This window comes from Paramisgurnus dabryanus, chromosome 10 (genome assembly GCF_030506205.2).
Source record: "Paramisgurnus dabryanus chromosome 10, PD_genome_1.1, whole genome shotgun sequence".
NCBI classification, from domain to species: Eukaryota; Metazoa; Chordata; class Actinopteri; order Cypriniformes; family Cobitidae; genus Paramisgurnus; species Paramisgurnus dabryanus.
This window is the reverse complement of record NC_133346.1, coordinates 8,589,360-8,611,740: the sequence shown is the minus strand read 5'-3', so window position 1 is coordinate 8,611,740 and position 22,381 is coordinate 8,589,360. Positions and strand designations below refer to the sequence as shown.

General features: G+C 37.0%; 1 protein-coding gene across 3 annotated transcripts; it reads right to left on the bottom strand.

Annotated features, from left to right (window-relative positions):
• Nucleotides 1–888: 888 nt before the first annotated feature.
• c10h21orf91 (chromosome 10 C21orf91 homolog) lies at nt 889–20,400 on the bottom strand. Of its 3 annotated transcripts, none has more exons than XM_065260511.1 (5): nt 20,313–20,400; nt 16,653–16,786; nt 6,044–6,661; nt 3,118–3,180; nt 889–2,915 (listed from the first exon to the last, which is right to left on the bottom strand). In XM_065260511.1, exons 1-5 carry the CDS (start codon nt 20,339–20,341, stop codon nt 2,749–2,751), a joined length of 1,011 nt encoding a protein of 336 aa, XP_065116583.1. In that variant the 5' UTR covers nt 20,342–20,400; the 3' UTR covers nt 889–2,748. The 3 variants fall into 3 exon arrangements, with proteins under 3 accessions (XP_065116583.1, XP_065116585.1, XP_065116584.1); XM_065260513.1 differs by having other exon boundaries at nt 6,044–6,559; XM_065260512.1 differs by having other exon boundaries at nt 20,246–20,399.
• Nucleotides 20,401–22,381: the final 1,981 nt, after the last annotated feature.

The following is a 22,381-nucleotide window of genomic DNA, read 5'->3' as shown; positions in this document are numbered from 1 at the left end:
TCTTATCCAAAATAAAAGTGTGTGTTTACATAACATACGTGTGTGTACTGTGTGTAAATATTATGTATATATAAATACACACACATTCATGTATAAGAAACATTTGCATATACTGTATATACATTTATATAATTTATATTATATAGAAATATAAATATTTTATATATAAATATAACCATTTTTTCTTAAATATATACATGACTGTGTGTGTTTTATATATAAATAATAATTCTACACACTACACACACATGTTATTTAAACACAAACTTTTATTTTTGGATGCGATTAATCACGATTAATCTTTTGACAGCCCTAGAAAAAATAGGTATGCCTAATTGAAATTTGGCTCCCCTTGTGATGTCAGAAGGGGATAATACCGCCCCTTAATCTGCACTATCCAACCACTGGACTGCCATTTAGTGCAGATATCAGCTCATTTGCATTTAAAAAGACACACCCCAAAACGGCACATTTTTATACATACTATAATACATTATCTATGTGGTATTTTGAGCTAATAATTCACAAACCTACTCTGGGGACACCAAATATTTATTTGACATTTTGTGAAATGTCCCCTTTAAAGCAGTTTTACAAAACACAATCCTTTAATTTTACCAATGATCAAACCTAAATGTAATCATTCCATATTAATGTATCCATCACATGGAAAGCAAGATGTTTAGTGCAACAGGAAGCATCCAGATGGTGACCAATTCCTCCTCTAGCAAAGTGGCATTACAATTCTTGTACATATTGAATATATTTTTGTTACATAAAAATCTAAGATATTACAGTCCATATTTCCAGTTTGGGTGTCTATATCTGCTATTCAACACTTTAAACAGTCAGCTTGAAACTCATAAAATGAAAACAATTACAAATATATTAAGGAAAAATATTTTTATTCATTTTTTTAAATAAAATGTGCACATCACTTCAAACAAAATTCTTCTATCCTACAGAAAAAGAAAACAGTATTGAATACACCATTTGAAATGTCACAGAACACAGGCCACTGAAAAAAGCATTGTTTAAAATGCCAAAATAATAGTACAAGCAATGAATAAACATAAAAGAATGAATAACACAATTTACTCCAACATAAACCAGTCAACATCTAAATGCATAGCCTACATTTTCAACACACTGGAGACAGTCAAGCATGAAATTGTCTTTCTCTGCAGCGAGAGAATAAAGTCGTTTTGGCAGTGCGCATAATTTTTTTTTGTTACTCCTGTATGACAAACAAACAGGGTAAACCATAAAAGAAAACATATTTTACATTTTAATTGTACGAATGAAGGATCCATATTGCTTCTTTTCCACAGTTCATCCATTATTACGCCCAGCAGGAATGATAAGGAGGACAACTGTACCTCTCAGGCCATATCCTTCCAGATTGACAGAATACATTACATATACTTAATCATTAAAAATAACATATTTCAAAAACCTTGTCTTAGATACCCCAATGGGGTCAAGTTTAATTAGTATCTCTTATAAAGAGAGTTGATAATTTGAATACACCTAGTTGATTTCAAAATAATGCAACATTTTAAAATTGTTTTAGATTCTAGGAATAGTAGATACTACGCCATGCATGCATCAATGCAAGAAGGTTCGATTCTTTGAAAGCCCACCAGATGGCAATAGAATCTGATCTGAAAGTCACATTTCCCCAATTCTTTTGTCAGTTTATGTGTAAACCCCAAACACAGCCAAAAAATAAAAATCTATACAAACATAAAAGGGGAAATACTGCAGAAAGAAAAGCCACTCAAAATAGTTGAGAATGTGGATACTTACAAAATGAATATGCTGATTAGTTAGCATGTTAGGTTTAAAATATTTGTAAAAGCAAAATAAATACTGAAATAACAAAGCCTTTGGTTCACTTTCTTCTTCTTCACCTGGTTAGAGATCGTTCTGATATTACAAACATCAAGTTAATCCAAAATCTGTGCTTAAAGGGTCATTTACTCTCCTTCATTGTCATTACCAACCCGCATTTGTCTTTCTGTCTTCCAAAGAAAGCACGTGTGCGTAACAGCCTGCGAAACATCTCCTTTTGTGTTTTCCAGGAGAGTCACATGGATTTGAAACAACATGACAAACTTTCATTTCTGTGTGAACGTTAAGTGATTAACCAACCACATCAGTAGAAACTTTGCAATTTCTCCTAAATCTTAATAAACAAAATGCATGTTTTGATGGGGTAAAAGCACCTGTGAAATGTTAACATATCAAACAAGCTAAACACTAGCACCATGCCTTCGAGTGCAGTAACAAAAATGTAAACTTCCACTGTAAGGTGTGCTGTGAAATAAGCATATCTTGGAGTAGTGGACCAACCCTCCACTGTCATTAACAAGTTCCACTAAAATGAGCAGAGGGAAGACGAAAACTGTTAACTAAGCAACAGTTACCACAGCAACACCACATCCAATCAGCAAGCCCAAATGTGCGAGAGGAACATAGTGAGACTAATCCAAGTCTATAAACCACCTAAAATGACCAAGTGTGGAGTGTAAACCGTGAGACGCACACGAAATGTAACCAGAACAAAAATAAAAATTAAAAATTAAATAAGTTGAGGTTTTTAAAACACCTCAGACTGCATAGAAACACTGGAGCTTTCCAAAGTCTGTATCTTCTGTTGAGACACCACGGTGACCTTAAATTCTCATAAGCACACTCGCACTGGTGTCCATGTGGAGATTGAGTCTCTGGTGTCCCTAAAAGCTCTCATTCCACTGGGCTGTTGGTAGCTTTGACCCCCGCTCTCCCGATCTGGAGCCACGGCAGCTTGGCACAGTTTTTAAATAACTGCTCAATGGCTATGTGTCGCACATGCAGCTCCGATGAAAGAGAGTCCTTTTCCTGGACAGCTACGGAGAGCTCCTCAAAAACATCTGACAGAGAAAGATTCATGGTTTTATACACAAGCAAAAGAAGCATTTATGTAATAAATTGTAATTATGGAATGGTTTTAAAGCTATAAATAAGAATGAGATTTGAGAGATACTGTGGATGTGTCTGACATGTTGTGACCAGGATGTAGAGACTACCACTTAATTTTTGCATTAGCTAAGGTCTAAATTCGAATCAACTCACTTTGTATCTGTAGCAGCAGCTGCTCGTTCAACTGACGAAGCTCTTCCACACTCATCCTCAGCACTGAAAGATAAAGAAAACCAATTAACATTCAAATAGCAGGGATAAAAATCACTCCCCCGTCACCTTTGTCAATAAAGCAGGCATGTTTTCTTGCAAAGCAGAAACTAGATGACTTCATAAGAGTCCTTGAGACGAGCTCTATTCAGATCTGTAAGGCACGTGGTGTGACCCTAAAGATGTCTCTGTTTATAACAGAATGCAGCTTTTGGATGAGATAAAAGAGGAGAGACTATGAAGGACAGGGAGAGAATTCAAGGTCTAGAATATGACCTCAGTCTTTTATTGGTATTTTGTGTTCTGAACTGATGGGAAAGACAGATAGCCCACTAATAAAATATAAAAATCCTAATGCTCAGGATATCGATCAGACCTTTTAAAAATTTTTCCTCTCTCTTGCTCTTGTTCACTTTATCCAGGACAACCCCATGGGAATTAAACCGAGCCCAGCGCTATAGTTAGCTGATATCAGCTTACACACACCAACACACATATATATACACACACACACACACACACACACACACACACACACACACACACACACACACACACACACACACACACACACACACACACACAGTGTTGGGGAAGCTACTCTGAAACTGTAGTTTGATAAGCTACTTAACTACAGTTAAACTACAGCCAAGCAACCCATCTGAAAAAGTAGTTAGCTATGCTACAAGTTACGATCCACATTTACACTACTTTGCTTTTTTACAAATGGCATTACAAATAATTGAATAATGGGCCTACTTGCACAACTTTTTCAGTGTTCTTCTCAATGTAGCTCAGTCATTTCCAGTAACAGCGTTCAGACTACTTAAATGCAGAGATCATCATGGTACATAATGTCTATTTTTAGGACGGTCACTTAATTAAAACAATAAATCGTGTTTGTGATGTTAACAGGCTGTAAACGGATAGTTCACCCAAAACTGAAAATAATGTCATTAATGACTCACCCTCATGTCGTTCCAAACTCGGAAGACCTCCGTTTATCTTCGGAACACAGTTTAAGATGTTTTATATTTAGTCCGAGAGCTTGTTGACCCTTCATTGAAAATCTATGTACGGTATACTGTCCAGGCCCAGAAAGGTAATAAAACATCATCAAAGTAGTCCATGAGACATCAGTGGGTCAGTTAGAATGTGTTGAAGCATCGAAAATATAATTTGGTCCAAAAATAACAAAAAATACGACTTTATTCAGCATTGTCTTCTCTTCCGCGTCTGTTGTAAACCACGTGCACGAGACTGAAGTCACGTGACTGCAGTGACACGGCTGACGTGTTATCTGGTGCACCCCAGCTTTATTTTCTTTGTGCGCCTGAGCTAAGTTCGCAGTCTGAGGGAGACGCACGCTGTAAGTTTGAAAAAAACTTCGCAAACATGTCTGAAGATAACACGTCAGCCGCGTCACTGCAGTCACGTGACTTCAGTCACGTGGCTCACAACAGAACCAGAAGAGAAGACAATGCTGAATAAAGTCATACTTTTTGTTATTTTTGGACCAAAATGTATTTTGGATGCTTCAACACATTTTAACTGACTCACTGATGTCGCATGGACTACTTTGATGATGTTTTTATTACCTTTCTGGACATAGACAGTATACCGTACATAGATTTTCAGTGAAGTGTCAACAAGCTCTCGGACTAAAAACATCTTAAACTGTGTTTCGAAGATGAACGAGTTTCGAACGACATGAGGGTGAGTCATTTATGACATTATTTTCATTTTTGGGTGAACTATCCCTTTCTATGACAGATCTGAAATTGGCTGAAGTTCCCAAAATTAATCCCAATTTATAAACATATCCTCAACTCCTGAATAATAAAGCAGTTGTATGCACCCTGTATTGCTGTCCTAAACGTTATTAGTCTCTTTCATAGATGATATTTCATACCTGTTTAATGACCATAAAATGATACTATACAACGAGTGTTAAATATTTCAAATGAATTAGGTGTTTATTCACAAGTATTCTAGTATTTAAAAATAGCATTGTGCAGATAGAGCAGATTTATTGCCAAATAAAATAAATACATTAATTGCGCAAAATTTCGTGTCATTTATCCTCACACATTCCAACTACTTACGCCTACTATGTTATATTTTTTGGGGCCTTTATTTTTAGACAGAATAGTGGAGGGTAGACAGGAAAATGTTGGGTGGAGATAGGCAAGTGGGATCTGACAAGGACCACAGAGTTACGGGAATCAAACTTGGGTGCCACACTAACCAAAAGCTTTCGACAAACATGCCATTTACTTTTGAATATATGGCATGTCAGTGAAACCAGAACACAACATAGTGACACAATGCAGTATTTAAAGTAATGTAGTTGTTTATTCAAACAATGCTGGTATGATACCCTTTACTCTATTTCAGCCTTCTTTGGTTAAATGTCTGCAACGGACCTCTGTGTGAAAGGTCGCAAACGGTACGTCATAAGGCTATGTGCAAGTAGTCCATTGTCTACAAAGAATGTGTTAGGGAAAGGATTTGGGGTTTAAATCAATGTAATACAATACAACTATGATGTTGTTTTAGTTTGTGAACTACACAATACTCAAATATTTATTTCAAACTGAAAGTCTAGGTCAGGTTGCCTTTCTGTGTGAAGTTTGCATGTTCTCCCTGTGTCATAGGTTTACTCCGAGTACTCCGGTTTCCTCCCACAGGCCAAAAACATGCAAATTAGGTAAATTAGAGATTCCAAATTTTCCTCAACCTGTGTAACCATTGGGAAATTTATCTCTACACCTTCAGATTCTGCCATCATGCATTGCTCCATGACAGACAGTACAATATAAAGGGTGTTTATGTAACCATATATACAGACTAACTCTCCATAACTTACAGTCTTCACGGCTGTATCCCATGTGTCTTCTCTGTCTTCCGCTGTCCATCTGATTCCCGTTCTGCTGTTCTTGTTGGTGTCGTCTCTCTCCAGCCCACAATCCCCCGTGTGAGCTCTGCAGTAGACCGAGACCGAGCTCCTCAGCGGAGTGGCAGTCGAGCATGGTTTTACCATATTCCGACTCGGCCATTGATGCCTCCTCTGCCCATCGTGGGGCGTAGCGGGGCACCTGGGAGTCGGATTGGGGCACAAGCTTTCTTCCTGCCTGTTGGGTGTGGCACAGAATCTGTTTGTGCCCCCAGCGCCCAGGTGTCTCTGTGGATACAGAGTCTCTGTTCTGGGCATATTGTATAATGCGGTTGATTCGCTGGCTCAGAGCCCGTTTCACGCCTTCGTACGCACCGTGGGAGTCCTTGGCGCGCGAGAGCTTCTGGTTTGCGATGAGATGGTACTTCTCGAAGCAGTCCCTATGCCCACGTAGCGATTTGGAGTGCAGAAGAGTGGCACTGGATACACCTGGTAGAAACAGATATGAGGATAGATTTAGAGATAAGATGGTACTTCTCGAAGCAGTCCCTATGCCCATGTAGAGATTTGATGTGCCACTGGATAATACACCTGGTAGAAACAAATATGGGGACAGATTAAGATATGTACATCTTAATAGATATTGGCATTGTTAAGTTTAGTACGCATTTATTGTCTTTATTTCCACAATTGACCAAAACATATTAGGATCATGAGAGTGCCAATGAATAGGTTGTTAGTCAAAAATTGGTATTTAACAAATTTCACTGTCTTTCAATGCAAAACCCTCTAAGTGCATGTAAGCTTTTTTGGTAAAAACCTCCATTCATGGTTTCCACACCTTAGTTAACTTCAGATTCAAGGACTTTCCATGTCCAATAACCCTAAAATTCAAGGACTAAATGTGGGGACACATTTCAAGTGAGAGCAAGGTTACATTGTGTTGCCTTTTTAAGATACATTGTTACAGTTCCCTTTCGAGGGAACTTGCGCTGCGTCACTGCGGTGACAATTTGGGGAACCCTCCAGGGGTAAGTGCGTCTGAATGTGTATATCAAATTCAACCAATGGTGAGGCTTAACGACAAGGACAGGGTGATGCGGGAGCCAGGAAGTATATCACTATCTGAAATATTGCCAAAGACGGCGTTACAGGGACGCAGGAAGTATGGCAAAGACGACACAGCATCTTGTTCCCTTCTCAGGGAACAACAGTTACATACGTAACCCAAGACGTTTTCATGTGTCAAACACAAATATGCACAAAAGCATTTTGGTATGAATCAACATTCGCATACAGAAGACCGAACAGTTTAGCAAGTGTGCTTAAAAAGTCTAGAATTTTTATGATATTATCCTACACTACACAGGGAAAAATATGGATTTTTATCCATATCTATATCTATAAAATAAATTAAAACACTTTATATGACCTGTATCTATGTATGTATATTTTCAAAAACTTCCCAGGGCCTTGAATTTTTTCCAACAGATTCACAAACTTTCAAGGTTTCAAGGACCACTGGGAACCCTGTAAAAAATTCACTTCTTTGGATAAGACATGGTAAACCGTTGCAAAATCACTCAAGATGCAACTAGAAACATTTTGAATGATGAAAGTCAGATTAAAGGTAAAAATGAAAAAAAAACAAGGCACACATAAGGGGGCGCTGTTATCCATGTCATTTCCACTTTCGGACTGTATTCGAGTCCAAGTACTCACAAGGGACCCAAGTTTAAAATTCATCCTTCGTGCACTTTGGGGACTTTGCGGAAAAGTTGTTGTGGTGTTTAATGGATTCTGGAACAAACTGGTATTTCTGAATGGCCTTGAGTAAAAGTAATTGATGGACCCATAATACGAGTATTCGGTAAATATCAGCGTCTTTTGCATCTGAGCTCTTAAAATATATGCAGATTTTAGTGAGCATCCTAAATAAATATATTCCAAACACAGCTTTTATGCAGGAAACTCAAGAGACATCATCATCATCATCTCATCATCCGAAAAAGTATAAAAGAAAAGTTACAAAAAGAGACAGCAGCTACTGCTCAAATCTTGAAGGAAACCTGAAAAACAACTCACTTTATTTTCCATCTCAAAGTCAAAACTTAATTCAAAGTAGGCCAAGAACAAATCAAACACAACAGCTTCTGCTTCTGTGTTTCACATGAGTACCTGAACTCCTGTTTTGCATGCAAGTTCTTATCACTCTGAACAGCAGTCCAGTTCGTATTTAATACATTGTTGTGGGTTGTGCTGAGATGCACAAATACATGCACAAGAGTTCACAGATGTGTGTGATCATACACCCATGAATTAGTCAGCGTTGAGAGACTGACGGTTTCATTTAGCTTCAAGGTTACTTTGCACCGACAAGCCCCTCGCCACAACGCGGTTTATTTCCTGTAATATCTATAAAAATGTCTAACATTATGCATAAGCCTCTGGGGTTTGGTTAAGCTTGACTCATTGTGCTTTTCTTAAGTAAAGCATTGGTAGTAAAGCACATGATTTTGACTTCAGCCACACCGTCTTCTCTGCTCGGCCTAAAATGAGAAGACAGTGTGGCTGAAGTCAAAATCATTTAGCGTCTCACGATAAACCAATTTCCTGTGAAGTACAGTGAAGTCTGAATAACAGGAAAGAACACTTAGACGCTATTTTAAATAGGGGAACTGAAGGTTAGAAAAGCACACGTTAGGCTCTGACAGGCAATACAATGGAGTACAAAGCGTTCCAAGGAATATAGACTTTTTTAATCCCAGTGTCTCCCAGAACCCATATAAACCAGTCAGACCCAAAAATCCAATCTGTGACTGATACATGGAAATTTTAAAGGGTTTTTTATGTTTTAGCTTTTCGTTATTGTTACCAGTTTTTTGTTGTTGACGAGTAATGGGTCTGAACATAATGAAAAATAGCTTTAAAGGGATTTACCAAAAAAAGAAAATTCGGTACATAGCTGCTCACACTCATGTTGTTACAAACCTGTATAAATTTCTTTTCTTCAAAGATCAGAGTCTTAAGTTGGACATTGTCTACACTGTAAGTGACCTTCAGATGAATAGGTGGTGGAGTAGCAGTGCCACATGTCAAAAATAGGACCCGTTAGATGAAGGCTTGTCACAATGCATCAGCTTCTTCCAATGAAGACTGACTGAGTCAATGATTATTAACCAAAACAATTTTCTTTTAACACGCTGTGACACGACAAGCAGGTCCGTTGTAGAGACAAGCTAGTGTCAGATCAAACTAAATCCATGTAAACCAAAAGATTTGCGAACCAATTGGACTGACGTATAAGTCATATCAATGTTAATGACAAGCATTTAATAAACGCACATGATCTTAATTTAGGAAACTGAACAGAAACAACCGTGGGAGAAATTGGCATCAAAGCACTAAATCTTTGTCAGAAGGCAAACAACTGATTTCTATGTCGCTTCCCTAAAGTGGAGATGTTATAAATCAGTTTTGTAGTGATGAAACACTCAATGGTGCTTGTGTGCACTCTTCCCTCACCAACAACTGAGTCTCGAAAAGAATAAAAACAAAACCAGAGATACTTTGTAAGCCATCTAACCATTTAAAAAACAGCGACACAGATTAGCCGATCCGCAGATGGTGATGGAGGTCACTGTCATGGAAACGGTAATCTTATCGAGTTAAATCTATGTCATTCACTTTTCACTATTCCATTTAATCAGTAGTCTGTTGTTTTCCACTTTAGATAAACAGGCAGTTCATTTACATCTGAAACCTTCGTCTATTCTTAAAACTAAAGTATATTGATTGCATTTTATGATGATAAATGTTTCCTCACACTGACTTGCGAAAAATTGGGAAAAATATTACACCTTCACATGATTCAACCACTAAATTAGCATGATACGCTCATCTTCCTGTTTGTCTCATGGGGGTCACTTCTCAACCATGTGGGCTACTTCTGCTTTAACATTGAAGCCATGTAAAAAAAAAAGTTTTTCCACACAGGACAATGTGGTCCAAAAGATCCGCGATTCTCATTACGGATACAGATAGTTTTCCAGATAATAAAAAAAACATTTATGATTTTATATTAAAATATAGTTTATTAATGTGTCATTATGTATGATTAATAAAAAACGTACTTAGGCGTCACAACTTCTCTTTATTTTAGCAACACACGTAGGGCTGCCTCATGATTAGTCACGACTATTCGTTTGCAGAATAAAAGTTTTTGTTTTTACGTAATCATTATACACAGTACATCAACAAATATCATGTATTTATAAATACAAACACATGTATGTATAATTATATGGGAAAAATATATTGATATAATAAATATTTATATTTATGTATGATATAAATTATATTTAAATATACAAATGTTTATACACATACAAATATTTCTTAAATATATACATGCATTTGTGTGCATTTATATATACATAATAATTATACACATTACACACACAGGTAATGAGATTTTTAAGGTCTTTTTTAAAGTTAAAATTGGGCTAAATTGTCAGTAAAAGGTTAGAAATGAATGCCTTTAAACATATCAGACCTTGTTTTCCAATTATAAAAAGGAAATTTGAAGTATTATTTAAATATAAATGTTTGATATCCTGAAACCAAGAGTTCATAAGAATCACCCATAAAGCAACAACATTTTGTAAACTTTGTTGATGGTGAAGCATTAATAAATTCAGTATCTTAAGCAGAACAAACACTATTCTGTCGGCCACTATTGTTGTTTTGGTAATACTAGCGGGTGCTTATAGACTGAATTAACATGCATATGATCGATGTCACAAATAGTTTACACAACAATGCGTTGTTTTCAAAAAGTTTTTCAAAAAGTCTTCAAAAGTTTTGCAATTTGAGTACCCCAAAAGCTTGTGTTGTTTAAACAAACCGCTAAACCGCATAAAAACGTTACCGTTTTAGTCCTGTGAACGTCTCCTAAAATGGGATTGCAGTCAAACAGCTGCAGTGATTGACATGGTGGTGTGAGTGTGTTTGTCAATGCACATGTTTAAATGCAGTCACCCTTAGTGCATGTGCTGCTACACAACAAAATAAAAATAGCTTACAACATTGCTTAAAAAACATAAACGATTTGACCAGAGGAAAACCCATACCACAGTACAAGGATTTAGATTGAACATGCTAGAATAAATGTTAAAAAAAATTGAAGTTCAAAGTAAAATGTCATCATAAATCTTACATATAAAATAAACAAGACACAAGGTGAAAAAACTACACAAGAACAAAACAGATAATCTAACTTTGATAATTACAAGATGATTTTACAGACACAGTGTCAAGCAGTTCAAAGAGTTTCTTTGTTTTTGTTTTTTTTAAATCTCAGTATGCATGTTTTTGTTTGCCTTGAAATTCTTGCTTTGATTTTGTTTAAAGTACATTGACACACACAGTGCATGCAGTTTTTTTAAAGAGAAAGAATACAAGGGTTAGGTCAAATAGCGAACTCCACATTGATGAATTAAGACCGAAGTCCACCTCACAAACAAAACACATGATATGTATATGTATATGTATGCATATGCATGGAATGCATGGAAAAACCTTTACTGAAATGGAAATCTCAGCCTGCGGGCCACCGGTAAACAGGCCAAGTCAGCAGATCTGCATTTATCCACCATGCATTCCCAGTTTATGGATTCAAACCTGCATGGACCAAGAGGTCACAGCATACAGTATTGAGCTGAACAGGGACACAGACAAAGCTAGAAGCATCTCAGCCTCTCTTTAATAAATACATAAAGCAAAAGGAAACACACAGAGTCACACAAACACACACACCATGTATTCATGATTCACATGAGCATTAGGAATATTCTGTCATCCGTGCATGCTCTTGGTTGACGTAAGCACATATTCCACTGGTCTTGCGTAAGAGGATGATAGACTGTGTCTGTCACAGGAGATTGTTAGTACTGGGTAATTTTGCTAAGAGCAGCAAGAAGACAGTCAGGCTCAAGGTCTTTCCCAAGAGCCAACAGAAAACAAGAGTGGGCAGGATCTAGGGCACGTCACAGGATGAATTAAATAAACAGTGTGGCCTTGATAAAACAAAGATGTTGGTGTTGTATGTTCTAAGAGCTGTTAAAAACACGTAACCTCTGCAGACCTCTTTTAGTCGTCTTATAAAAATGCATGCTAAACCAAGCATCACTATTACCATTGCTCATATTTGGGGTTAAGGATTTTACATCCAGATACATTAAATCAAACAGTATAACAGATTTACTTTTAATAAGTGACCCTAACCATAGGACACAAATATAGTCGCTCTTCCATTACGTGGTACAACTCTGCATCATGTGAATCGGCTACCTTTACTTTGGCTCCGTTTGCTTAAAGCGGGTTGGATTATAGACTTATCTTTAAAGTTGCACCGCCTCTACGTTCATGACATCATTATAAACACCATACAAACAAACAAACACAGGAGCAATAAAGTATGAGGGAGTTTGGGAACTTGTACAACAAAGCACAGATCAGATGATGACATTACTTGTTGCTTACTCAATGGTGCATACATAATATTTCTACTATGAGGTCTGCATTAGTAAAAGCAAATTCTTGACTTATAAAATATACAGCTCTACATTCCGCAATACGGTATCAATTATGCATTCGGCAGACACTTTTATGCAAAAGACTTACAATACATGCAAGCTATACATTTTAGTGTAGATCAGTGTGTAGAAACCGAATCCATGACCTTTTGCACTGCCAAAGCAATGCACTATACAAGAACACATGCATAATAAAAATGTTTGCATAATAATAAGCATGCATAATAAAACAAGCACGCATTCCATTCAAAACACTATCAAATATGCTAATTAAAATGAGGTATTTCTACCACAGTTTTTGCTATGGAGTAAGCAGAAACATAGCTTAATCTTACAACTGCAAAAATAACACAAAATAAAGAATATACACTCACCTAAAGGATTATAAGGAACACCTGTTCAATTTCTCATTAATGCAACGATGTAATGGTGTGGGGGATGTTTTCTTGGCACACTTTAGGCCCCTTAGTGCCAACTGGGCATCGTTTAAATGCCACGGCCAACCTGAGCATTGTTTCTGACCATGTCCATCCCTTTATGACCACCATGTACCCATTCTCTGATGGCTACTTCCAGCAGGATAATGCACCATGTCACAAAGCTCGAAACATTTCAAATTGGTTTCTTGAACATGACAATGAGTTCACTGTACTAAAATGGCCCCCACAGTCACAACATCTCAACCCAATATGGGATCTTTGGGATGTGGTGGAACGGGAGCTTCGTGCCCTGAATGTGCATCCCACAAATCTCCATCAACTGCAATATGCTATCCTATCAATATAGGCCAACATTTCTAAAGAATGCTTTCAGCACCTTGTTGAATCAATGCCACGTAGAATTAAGGCAGTTCTGGGTCAAACACAGTATGGTGTTCCTAATAATCCTTTAGGTGAGTGTAGACAATACTAGCGCTATTATTTAAGCCAAGCTGATTAAAATACATGAAAAAGTCAAACTCTATTTACATATATATTTTATCAGCTCTAAACATTGAATCAAAGTGTTGTAAAAATAAATTTAGCTCTTACAGATCCTGCATACAAGCAAACCTGGAGTCCCAAAGGGATCTATTTATAAACAACAAAAGACTTCCGAATGTCCATGCAACATTCTTCTGCAAGTTGAAACAAACCCCGAATCGTACATTATGTGCTGTATTTTGCTGTATTATACCTCTGCTTATTACCAGCAAGCATCGACTCAAATCTATTTTTTTATGTGTTAGAGGAAACATTTAACTTTGTAAGTAACTTCCTGTGTGTATATGCTCTTAACAGACAGCGATATTGAAGTACATTTCTCTCTCTCTCTCTCTCTGTGTATGTGTGTGCTTGAAGAAAGCTCTCAGAAAACAGCAAAGCAGAACCACCCAGCATGGCACACGGCAAATGGTAAAAATAGCCACAGCAAGTACCTCTTCTGCTACCTATAATTAGTTCTAAAACATCCAGGCTACATACAACAACGTGAAACATAATAAGTTTGGCTACCCAAATAAAAATGAAGGCAAACTGAAGTAGTCTGACAAATAAAACAAACCAAGCGGGATGTTTTCGGTGAGTACACACACACACACACACACACACACACACACACACACACACACACACACACACACACACACACACACACACACAGGTGTGTGTGCAGGTGTGTGGGTGTATAGCTTTCAGGTCTGAACGTGCACATCCAGCTTGTGTTTGCTTACCCACTGCAAGTACGTTAGATTTTACTGTAAGTGGGTTATAACTGTATGCCTGCGGCACATCAGAGAAGACCTGTAAGTGTGTGCCGAGATACCATAAGCCAATGGTTGCTCTCATAGAGCTATGAGTGGTTGTTGTGCAACCCAAGTGCTATGACAAGCAGCTCACGACAGTGATCGTAGCCTGCCTGGACTGATCTCTTATTCTGTTAAATATTCAAGAGCGGTAACAGTCTGTCGCTGGCATGAATATTCAGCGTGTCTAATTCATGAGCTCAGTGCTGTGAGAGGTCCCAGGCTTTGTAAACCAGAATTGTGTGTCACAGATAGAGTTAAATAACAAAATGGCATTTGCAAGAAAGACCGTTTAATTCAGTGGGTCTTGAGTTTGTGAAAGCAAATAGATCAGGTGGAAGAATTACCTGTAGCTTTATGGTAGAGCATTGCGTTATCAGCACAAAGGGACTGTGGGTTCGATCCCAGGAGCTCACATACTGCTAAAATGTAGAGCTTGTATTTCATTGTGATACACTTTGGATAAAAGCGTCTCCCAAATGCATAAATAAATAATAACATGTAAACAATAAGAAAAAAAGAAATGAGGACTGAATAAAATATTCAGAATCATTTCTCCTCAGGTTTTTAACTGACTCGAGGGCCATGATGTGCACACTCTGTTGCACAAGTTAAATAGCTTCCCGGCTGTTTTTCATACACCTAACATCACAAAAGCACCCGATGAAAAGTTTTCCATGTAACAGAATTTGATAACCTGACCTAGATTGGTGATTGATCCAACAATCACATAACTAATGTGCAGGCTTTTTTTAAAGGACAGGACAGGACAGGATACACAGGGTTCCCACACCTTAGTTAACTTCAAGTTCAAGGACCTTACAAAGACTTTCCAGGTCCAAACCCTCAAATTCAAGGACTGAATGTGGGGACACATTTCAAGTAAGAGCAAGGTTACATCGTGTTACCTTTTAAGATACATTGTTACAGTTCCCTTTTGAGGGAACTCGCGCTGCGTCACTGCGGTGACACTTTGGGGAAGCCTCCAGTGGTAAGTGCGTCTGAATGTGTATATCAAATTCAACCAATGGTGTGGCTTAATGAAAAAGACAGGGTGACGCGGGAGCCAGGAAGTATATCGCTATCTGAAATATTGCCAAAGATGGTGTTAAAGGGATGCAGGAAGTATGGCAAGGGAGACGCAGCGTCTCGTTCCCTTCTCAGGGAACAACAGTAACATACGTAACCTGAGACGTTTTCATGTGTCAAACACGACTATGCAAAAAAACATTTTGTAATGAATCAACATTCGCATACAGAAGATATAAGCATTTAAAGCAACCAGTTTAGCACGTATGCTTAAAACATCTAGAATTTTTATGATATTATCCTACACTACACAGGGAATAATATGGATGTTTTCCAGAAAACCTATTGCATAAAATACATTCAAGCACTTTCAATGACCTGTATCTATGTATGTATATTTTCAAAAACTTCACAGGGCCTTGAATTTTTACCCCAGATTCACAAACTTTCAAGGATTTCAAGGACCTGTGGGAACCCTGGATACACGTCACAAATACACGTGATACACATGCCTTGTTTTAGATCTTAATATTTTTTGCATATGTAATTTTTGGCTTTTGGGCACACCTAAACTTTTAGTAAGGTTGTATGAATTAGAAAATTTTGCGACTAAAACATGTTTGGAAACCATCATTATACTGCAATCCTGTTTGCCACCACTAGAAGTGCCGAAATGATTTTCCATTAAAAATTCCTTGAACACATCAGTCAAGAAGTTTGTTCAGCCTTGAAACTTGGCACCAAGTAACCGACTCCAACGAAAGGTATTAGATTCCAAGGAAAACTATTTATGCCCAACATCCAACCGTAACAACACAGAAAACTATTTTAACGCTCTCTCCGAATGCTCTTTAAAGATTGCTTTCAGAAAAAAATGACAGCTGCATCAAAAATAACTGCAGCTCTGACGCGACCTCTCAAGACTTAATAGTCTGAACATTAACTAGATGCCAAAGAGGCACTTCAAACACTCCAGTTCAATTTTTGAGCTGCACATAATGTGCTGGAACAGAGGACTCGTTTAAATGAATGAGGAGAAAATGGATAGATGGAGACAGAAGCCTTTACTCCAAATATAGACTAATCCGACCCAATGCTGAAATTAATTCTTTATAGCTATTAAGGCATTAAATGCTTTTTACCAAATAAAAAAGCAACACACAAATATTCTTACCCTCTATGCTCAATTCAAAGCACACATGGCAGAAAGAAAGCGTTCCTGTCTCTGTCTCTAGCTTACAGATGCTGCAGATGTTGTCATCATTTAGGTCTATGTTTACAAAGTGCTCCTCTTCCTCCATGCTGCCTCTGCAAAGCACACAAATGCACAAACATTATTCAAGTTTACAAGAAATATAATTTAGTCAGTCTTAGTGCACGATGCAACTACAGAAGATTCAAGTTTTAAATAGGAAAAATATTGAAACTCTATATTGAAAATTATTTTTAGTGCAATGCTAATGGTCTAATCAGATTCAATGGATTATGCTAAGCTATGCTAAAAGTGGTACCGCCAGACCAGGAGATCGGCTGAATGGATTCAAAAACTAGTAAAAATCAAATGTTTAACTCTAGGAGAGCTGGAAAATGAGAATATTTTCAGTGTATATATGGATTGTCCCTTTAAAGAAGGCACAAATTAAGTAGTGATATTTGTGGTTGCCATTTATACAATAGTCTTAAGGGGATAGTTCACACAAAAATGACCATTTTGTCATCATTTACTGACCTAATTTCTTTGATCTGCTGAACAAAAATTAAGATACTTTAAACAAGATTTGTATCCAAAGCATTTTTAAGCACCACTGACTTACATAGTGTTTTTCTTTCCTACTATGGAAGTCAATGGTGCTCCTGCTTGATTAGAAATATCTTCCTTTGTGTTCAGCAGAACAATGTATACAGGTTTGTAACAACATGACTGGGTGAGTAAATAAAAAAACTATCCATTTAACATTAGACAGTACATTTTCCTTAACATAATGCAATATTGTGCAATAAGAAAGAAAAGAAACGCATGCACATATGAAAATCAAATTAACAAGACGGATGAGTAACCATGCTGAACACAACAGGAGTTGAAGGCTTTACTGCTGTTTCTGTAATTAAGAGTGATCTGTTTTATGCCAGTTTTAAAGAGCCCTCTTTCACGAGAGCCACTTGGATTCATTCCTGAGAACCCAAAGGACTGAAATGTCCTGTGTTTACACAACTTAATTACCTTAGTCAAGCTTTACATAAACCCCCCTCCACATTGTCACAAGTTATTTACTGTTGAGTGGGCAAAGTATGTTACCATCTCTCTCCATCACAGGCAAATAACTATTGCTACTGCATAAAACCTAGAGATGCACCGATATATTGGCGTCTGATATTTAACAAACCGATAATTTACTAATTACCTACACCAAGCCATTGACTAGTATGTTTGTTGCAAACCAACTTTTCTCAATGGGTAAAATAATTGAATTCTTGTCAAAACAAAATTTAATCTGTATTAGGGATGCTAAACAATTAATCGCGATTAATCGTTAGCAGAATAAAAGTTTTTGTTTACATCACATATGTGTGTAAACTGTGTATAATAAATATGTATATATATATATATAAATATGAACACATTCATGTATAATTTTAAGATTTTTTTTTAATATATTAAGTATTTATATTTAAATATAATATAAATTATACATAAATATACAAATGTATATACACATGTAAAGATTTCTAAAACATATACATGCATGTGTGTATATTTATTTATATAAATTTATTATACACAGTTCACACACATATATGATGTAAACAAAAACTTTTATTCTGCTAACGATTAATCGCGATTAATTGTTTAGCATCCCTAATCTGTATCTTTAATGCTGCGTTCACACCAGCCACAGTAGAGGCATCAAACACGAGTGATTTCAATGTTAAGTCAATGTAAACTTGTGAAGACGCGTTAACGTGCGTTTGGAGGTCTTGCAGCGCAAATGAGGCGTTTAGCGCGGGGCGGTACATGCGATTCCGCCTCATTTGCGCGTCTACTTCGCGTGAATGGCGCGTTGCTGCGGGAAACGCGCGAGTTGAAAAATTTTAACTTTGGTGGAAAAACGCACCACGTTAAGTAATCAGAAGCTTGCTCTAGTAGTGATGCGATTATAGGAAGCGAGCATTGTCACAGAAGCCCCTCCCATGACGCGAATTTCCACGTGAACGTCTCAATGACTAGAATTTCATGCGCGAATGAAGGGAGTAAACTCAAAATGTTCAAGCGGCAAACTAGACGCGGTAGACATGAATTTGACGCCTCAAACGCGGCTGGTGTGAACCCACAGTAAGTCTCTCCTAATAATGTTGGCCTGTTAAATGGGTGCAATCCATGTTCAATTAAAATGACAATGGTGTAGCAATAAACTAGCAAGAATAGATTAAAACATGCTATTTTGAACTTTGATTATTTAAAAGATAATCAAAACAAAGATCACACAAGATACGTGACAGATATCGGTAGTGGATAACAGTGGTTTGTTAATATCGGTATCGGCCAAAATGTTAACGGGGTATCTCTGTCATACGCATTCCAGATCTACACATTTGTAGACAAAAAACATAAAATAGCAACCAATTCATCTGCATCAACGAGTTCAAACAAGTTGAGGTAAAACCGATAAAAAAACTTTTTTTCTGAAGGCTTTTGTGTACTGATTAAATAACTTTTTAAAATTGTTATCAGCCGTGAGCAAGTTTAACTTGATCCTGATAACTGTTCATCTGCAGAACAGCCTAAGGCAAAATCAACTAAAACCTAGTATGCTACCTAACTAGACATAATTTTCCGGCATTAAAGGTATAATTCACCCAAAAATAAAACTTCTGTCATTATTTACTAACTCTCATGTTGTTACAAATCTGTATAAATTTCTTTGATCTGATTAACATAAAGGAAGACATTTTGAGGAATGTTTGTAAACAAAACGTTTATGAGCCCCACACACTTCGATAGTATTCTTTTTTTAATACTATGGAAGTGAATGGGGCTCGCCATGATCGGTTCGGTTACAAACATTCCTCCTTAATATCTACCTTAGTGTTTATCCGTACAAAGAAATGTACATACAGTAGGTTTGTAACAACATGACAGTGAGTAAATAATGACAAAAGTTTCATTTTTGGGTTAACTATGCCTTTAAAGCGCGTTGTGAGTCAACGAAATCAACTCAAAAATGCTCTCCTTAGGCAGCACGCTAGATTTTAAGACAGTCCATAAGATTATTTCGGTGTCCATAAAGCTACTTCAACCAGTCTAAAACGTATCGTAAATATGTTATCTTTATTCTAACGTTGCGCGTGAACGTTAATTGACTTGGCATCATGCGTGACAATACGTTAAGACTTCAACAAAAAAAAAAAACATTTGGTGGCCTTTCACATTAGTTTAATAAAAAGGGAAATTTTTTCAATGTTCCAAATCAGTCAGGGGAAAGTAGAAGTTAAGCGAACAGCTATAAGCTTTAAGCGTACCACTTTAATAATACATTTATTTACAGTTACCTTTACAGTTAAATTAACCTTACTAACACTGTATTATATGGTAATAATAGTTTAAACAAAATAGTTCAGACAACAGTTTTTATGACATTCCGTTCCAACCATACCACAGGCTGAACGTAGCGCAGACCCGTTATCTAGCTATGTACCTACTTCTCATAATAAAAATATCACATCCTTGAAAAAAAGACGTTGTCAACGTACTTTATCGACGTCTATTACCTTATTCGTTACGTTGTCAGAAGAAATTTCGAGACACTCCAGAAAAAACAGAGGAAAATCGGCTGACCTTTGATGTGAGCCACGCTGGTAGAGCATCGAGTGTATTGTTATTGAAGCGGACGGCAAGCAGCTACAAGTACAGCAACGACAAAGAACACGCGACAAAAGCGAGATGACCCACTCTCAAGCCAGCGTCATGACGCGTCACGTGCTGCGCAGTTGTATCTCTGATTGGTTGTTTGATTGTGTTACGTTTATGAAAACACATCCTTTAATTTAGTGTTTATTTGCATAAAATTACGTATTAAGTTGCTAAAATCTGGTTCATAAAATGTGTCTTATAATAAGGCAAACTTCTTTTTTGCAAAGAATCGTATCGATATGCGTTCGTTTCTAGGTTACTAGTTTGCGTCAATCCAGAGTGGACATGCTAGTCATTGCAGAGTCTACACTAGAAGAGAAGACGGAGGATAAAGCAAATTTATTTTTACATTTTTTACTTTTATAAGGGGAGTGAAATAAAAAACTGTGGGGGGGGGGTGTTGAGCATGCGATATTTTGCTAAACATATATCGAGTTTTGATATTTTATGAGTAGATGTAGCATTTGTTGAGGAGTGGTACAAACAATTAAAATAAAAATATTTTTAAATATAAATATTAAAAAGAAAATAAATACACACACACCAAGGTAATCATATTTAGTAATCTAAGCGTTAAAGTTTTATCATGCGTCCACATCTTTTTGTAATAAAATAACGAAACTAGCTTTAAACAACAGGAGTGTTTTCCTTATATTTATTCTTACATTAGCAGTTAACAGCTGTTTACATTAGCACATTACATCGCATTGATAATTTGCCCACGTGGGGAAATTCCAGGATGGATTTTCTGTTACGTGACGTCACGTCAAAGCAAATCAATACCGTGACGCTTTCGATTCTCCGTTTCTCCATTTACTCTGCACTAAATAACCATAACCATTCAACCTATATGCTTAAGTTAATCCTTACATAACCGAAATTCCACTTTAGGCCAGCCATACACGTGCCTTTTTGTAGGTCTAATGAAGACTGCCTGCGCTCATTACTGCCTCTACATTGACATGAAAAGAAGTGTCTTCTGCTTTCATCGTGTGCCAGTTTCCTTGATGGCACAAAAGTGTCCCTCATTTGGCACTCGCAGTCTCTTTTATCCTCCTAGACAGTATGTCTGGGAGTGTTCATGCCAAAATCCTCTTTGTATTCAGACTCTGCCCATGTGCAGGCTGTGTTTAAAAAAGTCGTTCTGGCTGATAAAAGGAAAATTATATCGTTATTAGGGAGGCACGTGTAAGCGAAATGCCCCAAACAACATCCAATCCATTTTTAGTGATAAGCATGCTTGAAGTAAACACGTAAAAATTGCTAGATAACCATATACGTACTTCCTGAAGTAATAACTAGAGTTTGGGCGCCACTCCTCGGCCAGACGTGGTATTGCATGCATTTACAAAAGCAATATTTACATTATGCCTGGGGTTTCAAACTTATTAATGGCAAGGACCCACTAATATGATGAACTATATATAAAAATATATTAAATAATTGGTGTACACAGTTCACTTTGACAATTTTTGCTTTTTCTGGGGACCCCTCAAAACCTTCTGGGGGACCACTGGGGCTCCCCGGACCCCAGTTTGAAACCCTCTGCATTAGGCATGTAGTGTTTCATGCTTTATGTTATGTAAATAATTTTTATTCTTCTATTATATGCAGTTTTATGACTTCAAATAAATTGAGAAATTATATGGAATGCTTTTCACGTATTCTTTATCACACTGCAAGACTATTTGAGTCATCTGCAAAGTTAAAATTGTCAAAATGAAAATGATATAAAGCGTAGCAGCTAGTAATTGATGCTTGTAATAACATTTAGGGTTTTTTTTCATCCCCTGGAGAGTCCGCCACCTTTGGCTTAACTTACTACTTTACTGTATACGTTACATTATTACAATGCTCGCTTTTCTAGGCTTTTTCTACATCTATTAATGTAAAGATGCTTTGAAAAGATTAACAATTGTGAAAAGCGCTATATAAATAAAATTGATTTGAACTTTTCTCATTCATTGCCCTTTTTTATACCTCTGGACAAACAT

Excerpts from the sequence above, each read along its gene's own strand:
- c10h21orf91 (XM_065260511.1), bottom strand. The coding sequence starts at position 20,341 with ATGCTCTACCAGCGTGGCTCACATCAAAG. Across the intron at positions 6,662-16,652 it reads CTTTGAATTGAGCATAGAGG|GTGTATTATCCAGTGGCACA; the intron begins GTAAGAATATTT and ends TGTTTCTACCAG. Across the intron at positions 3,181-6,043 it reads GGGATACAGCCGTGAAGACT|TGCTGAGGATGAGTGTGGAA; the intron begins GTAAGTTATGGA and ends TTTATCTTTCAG.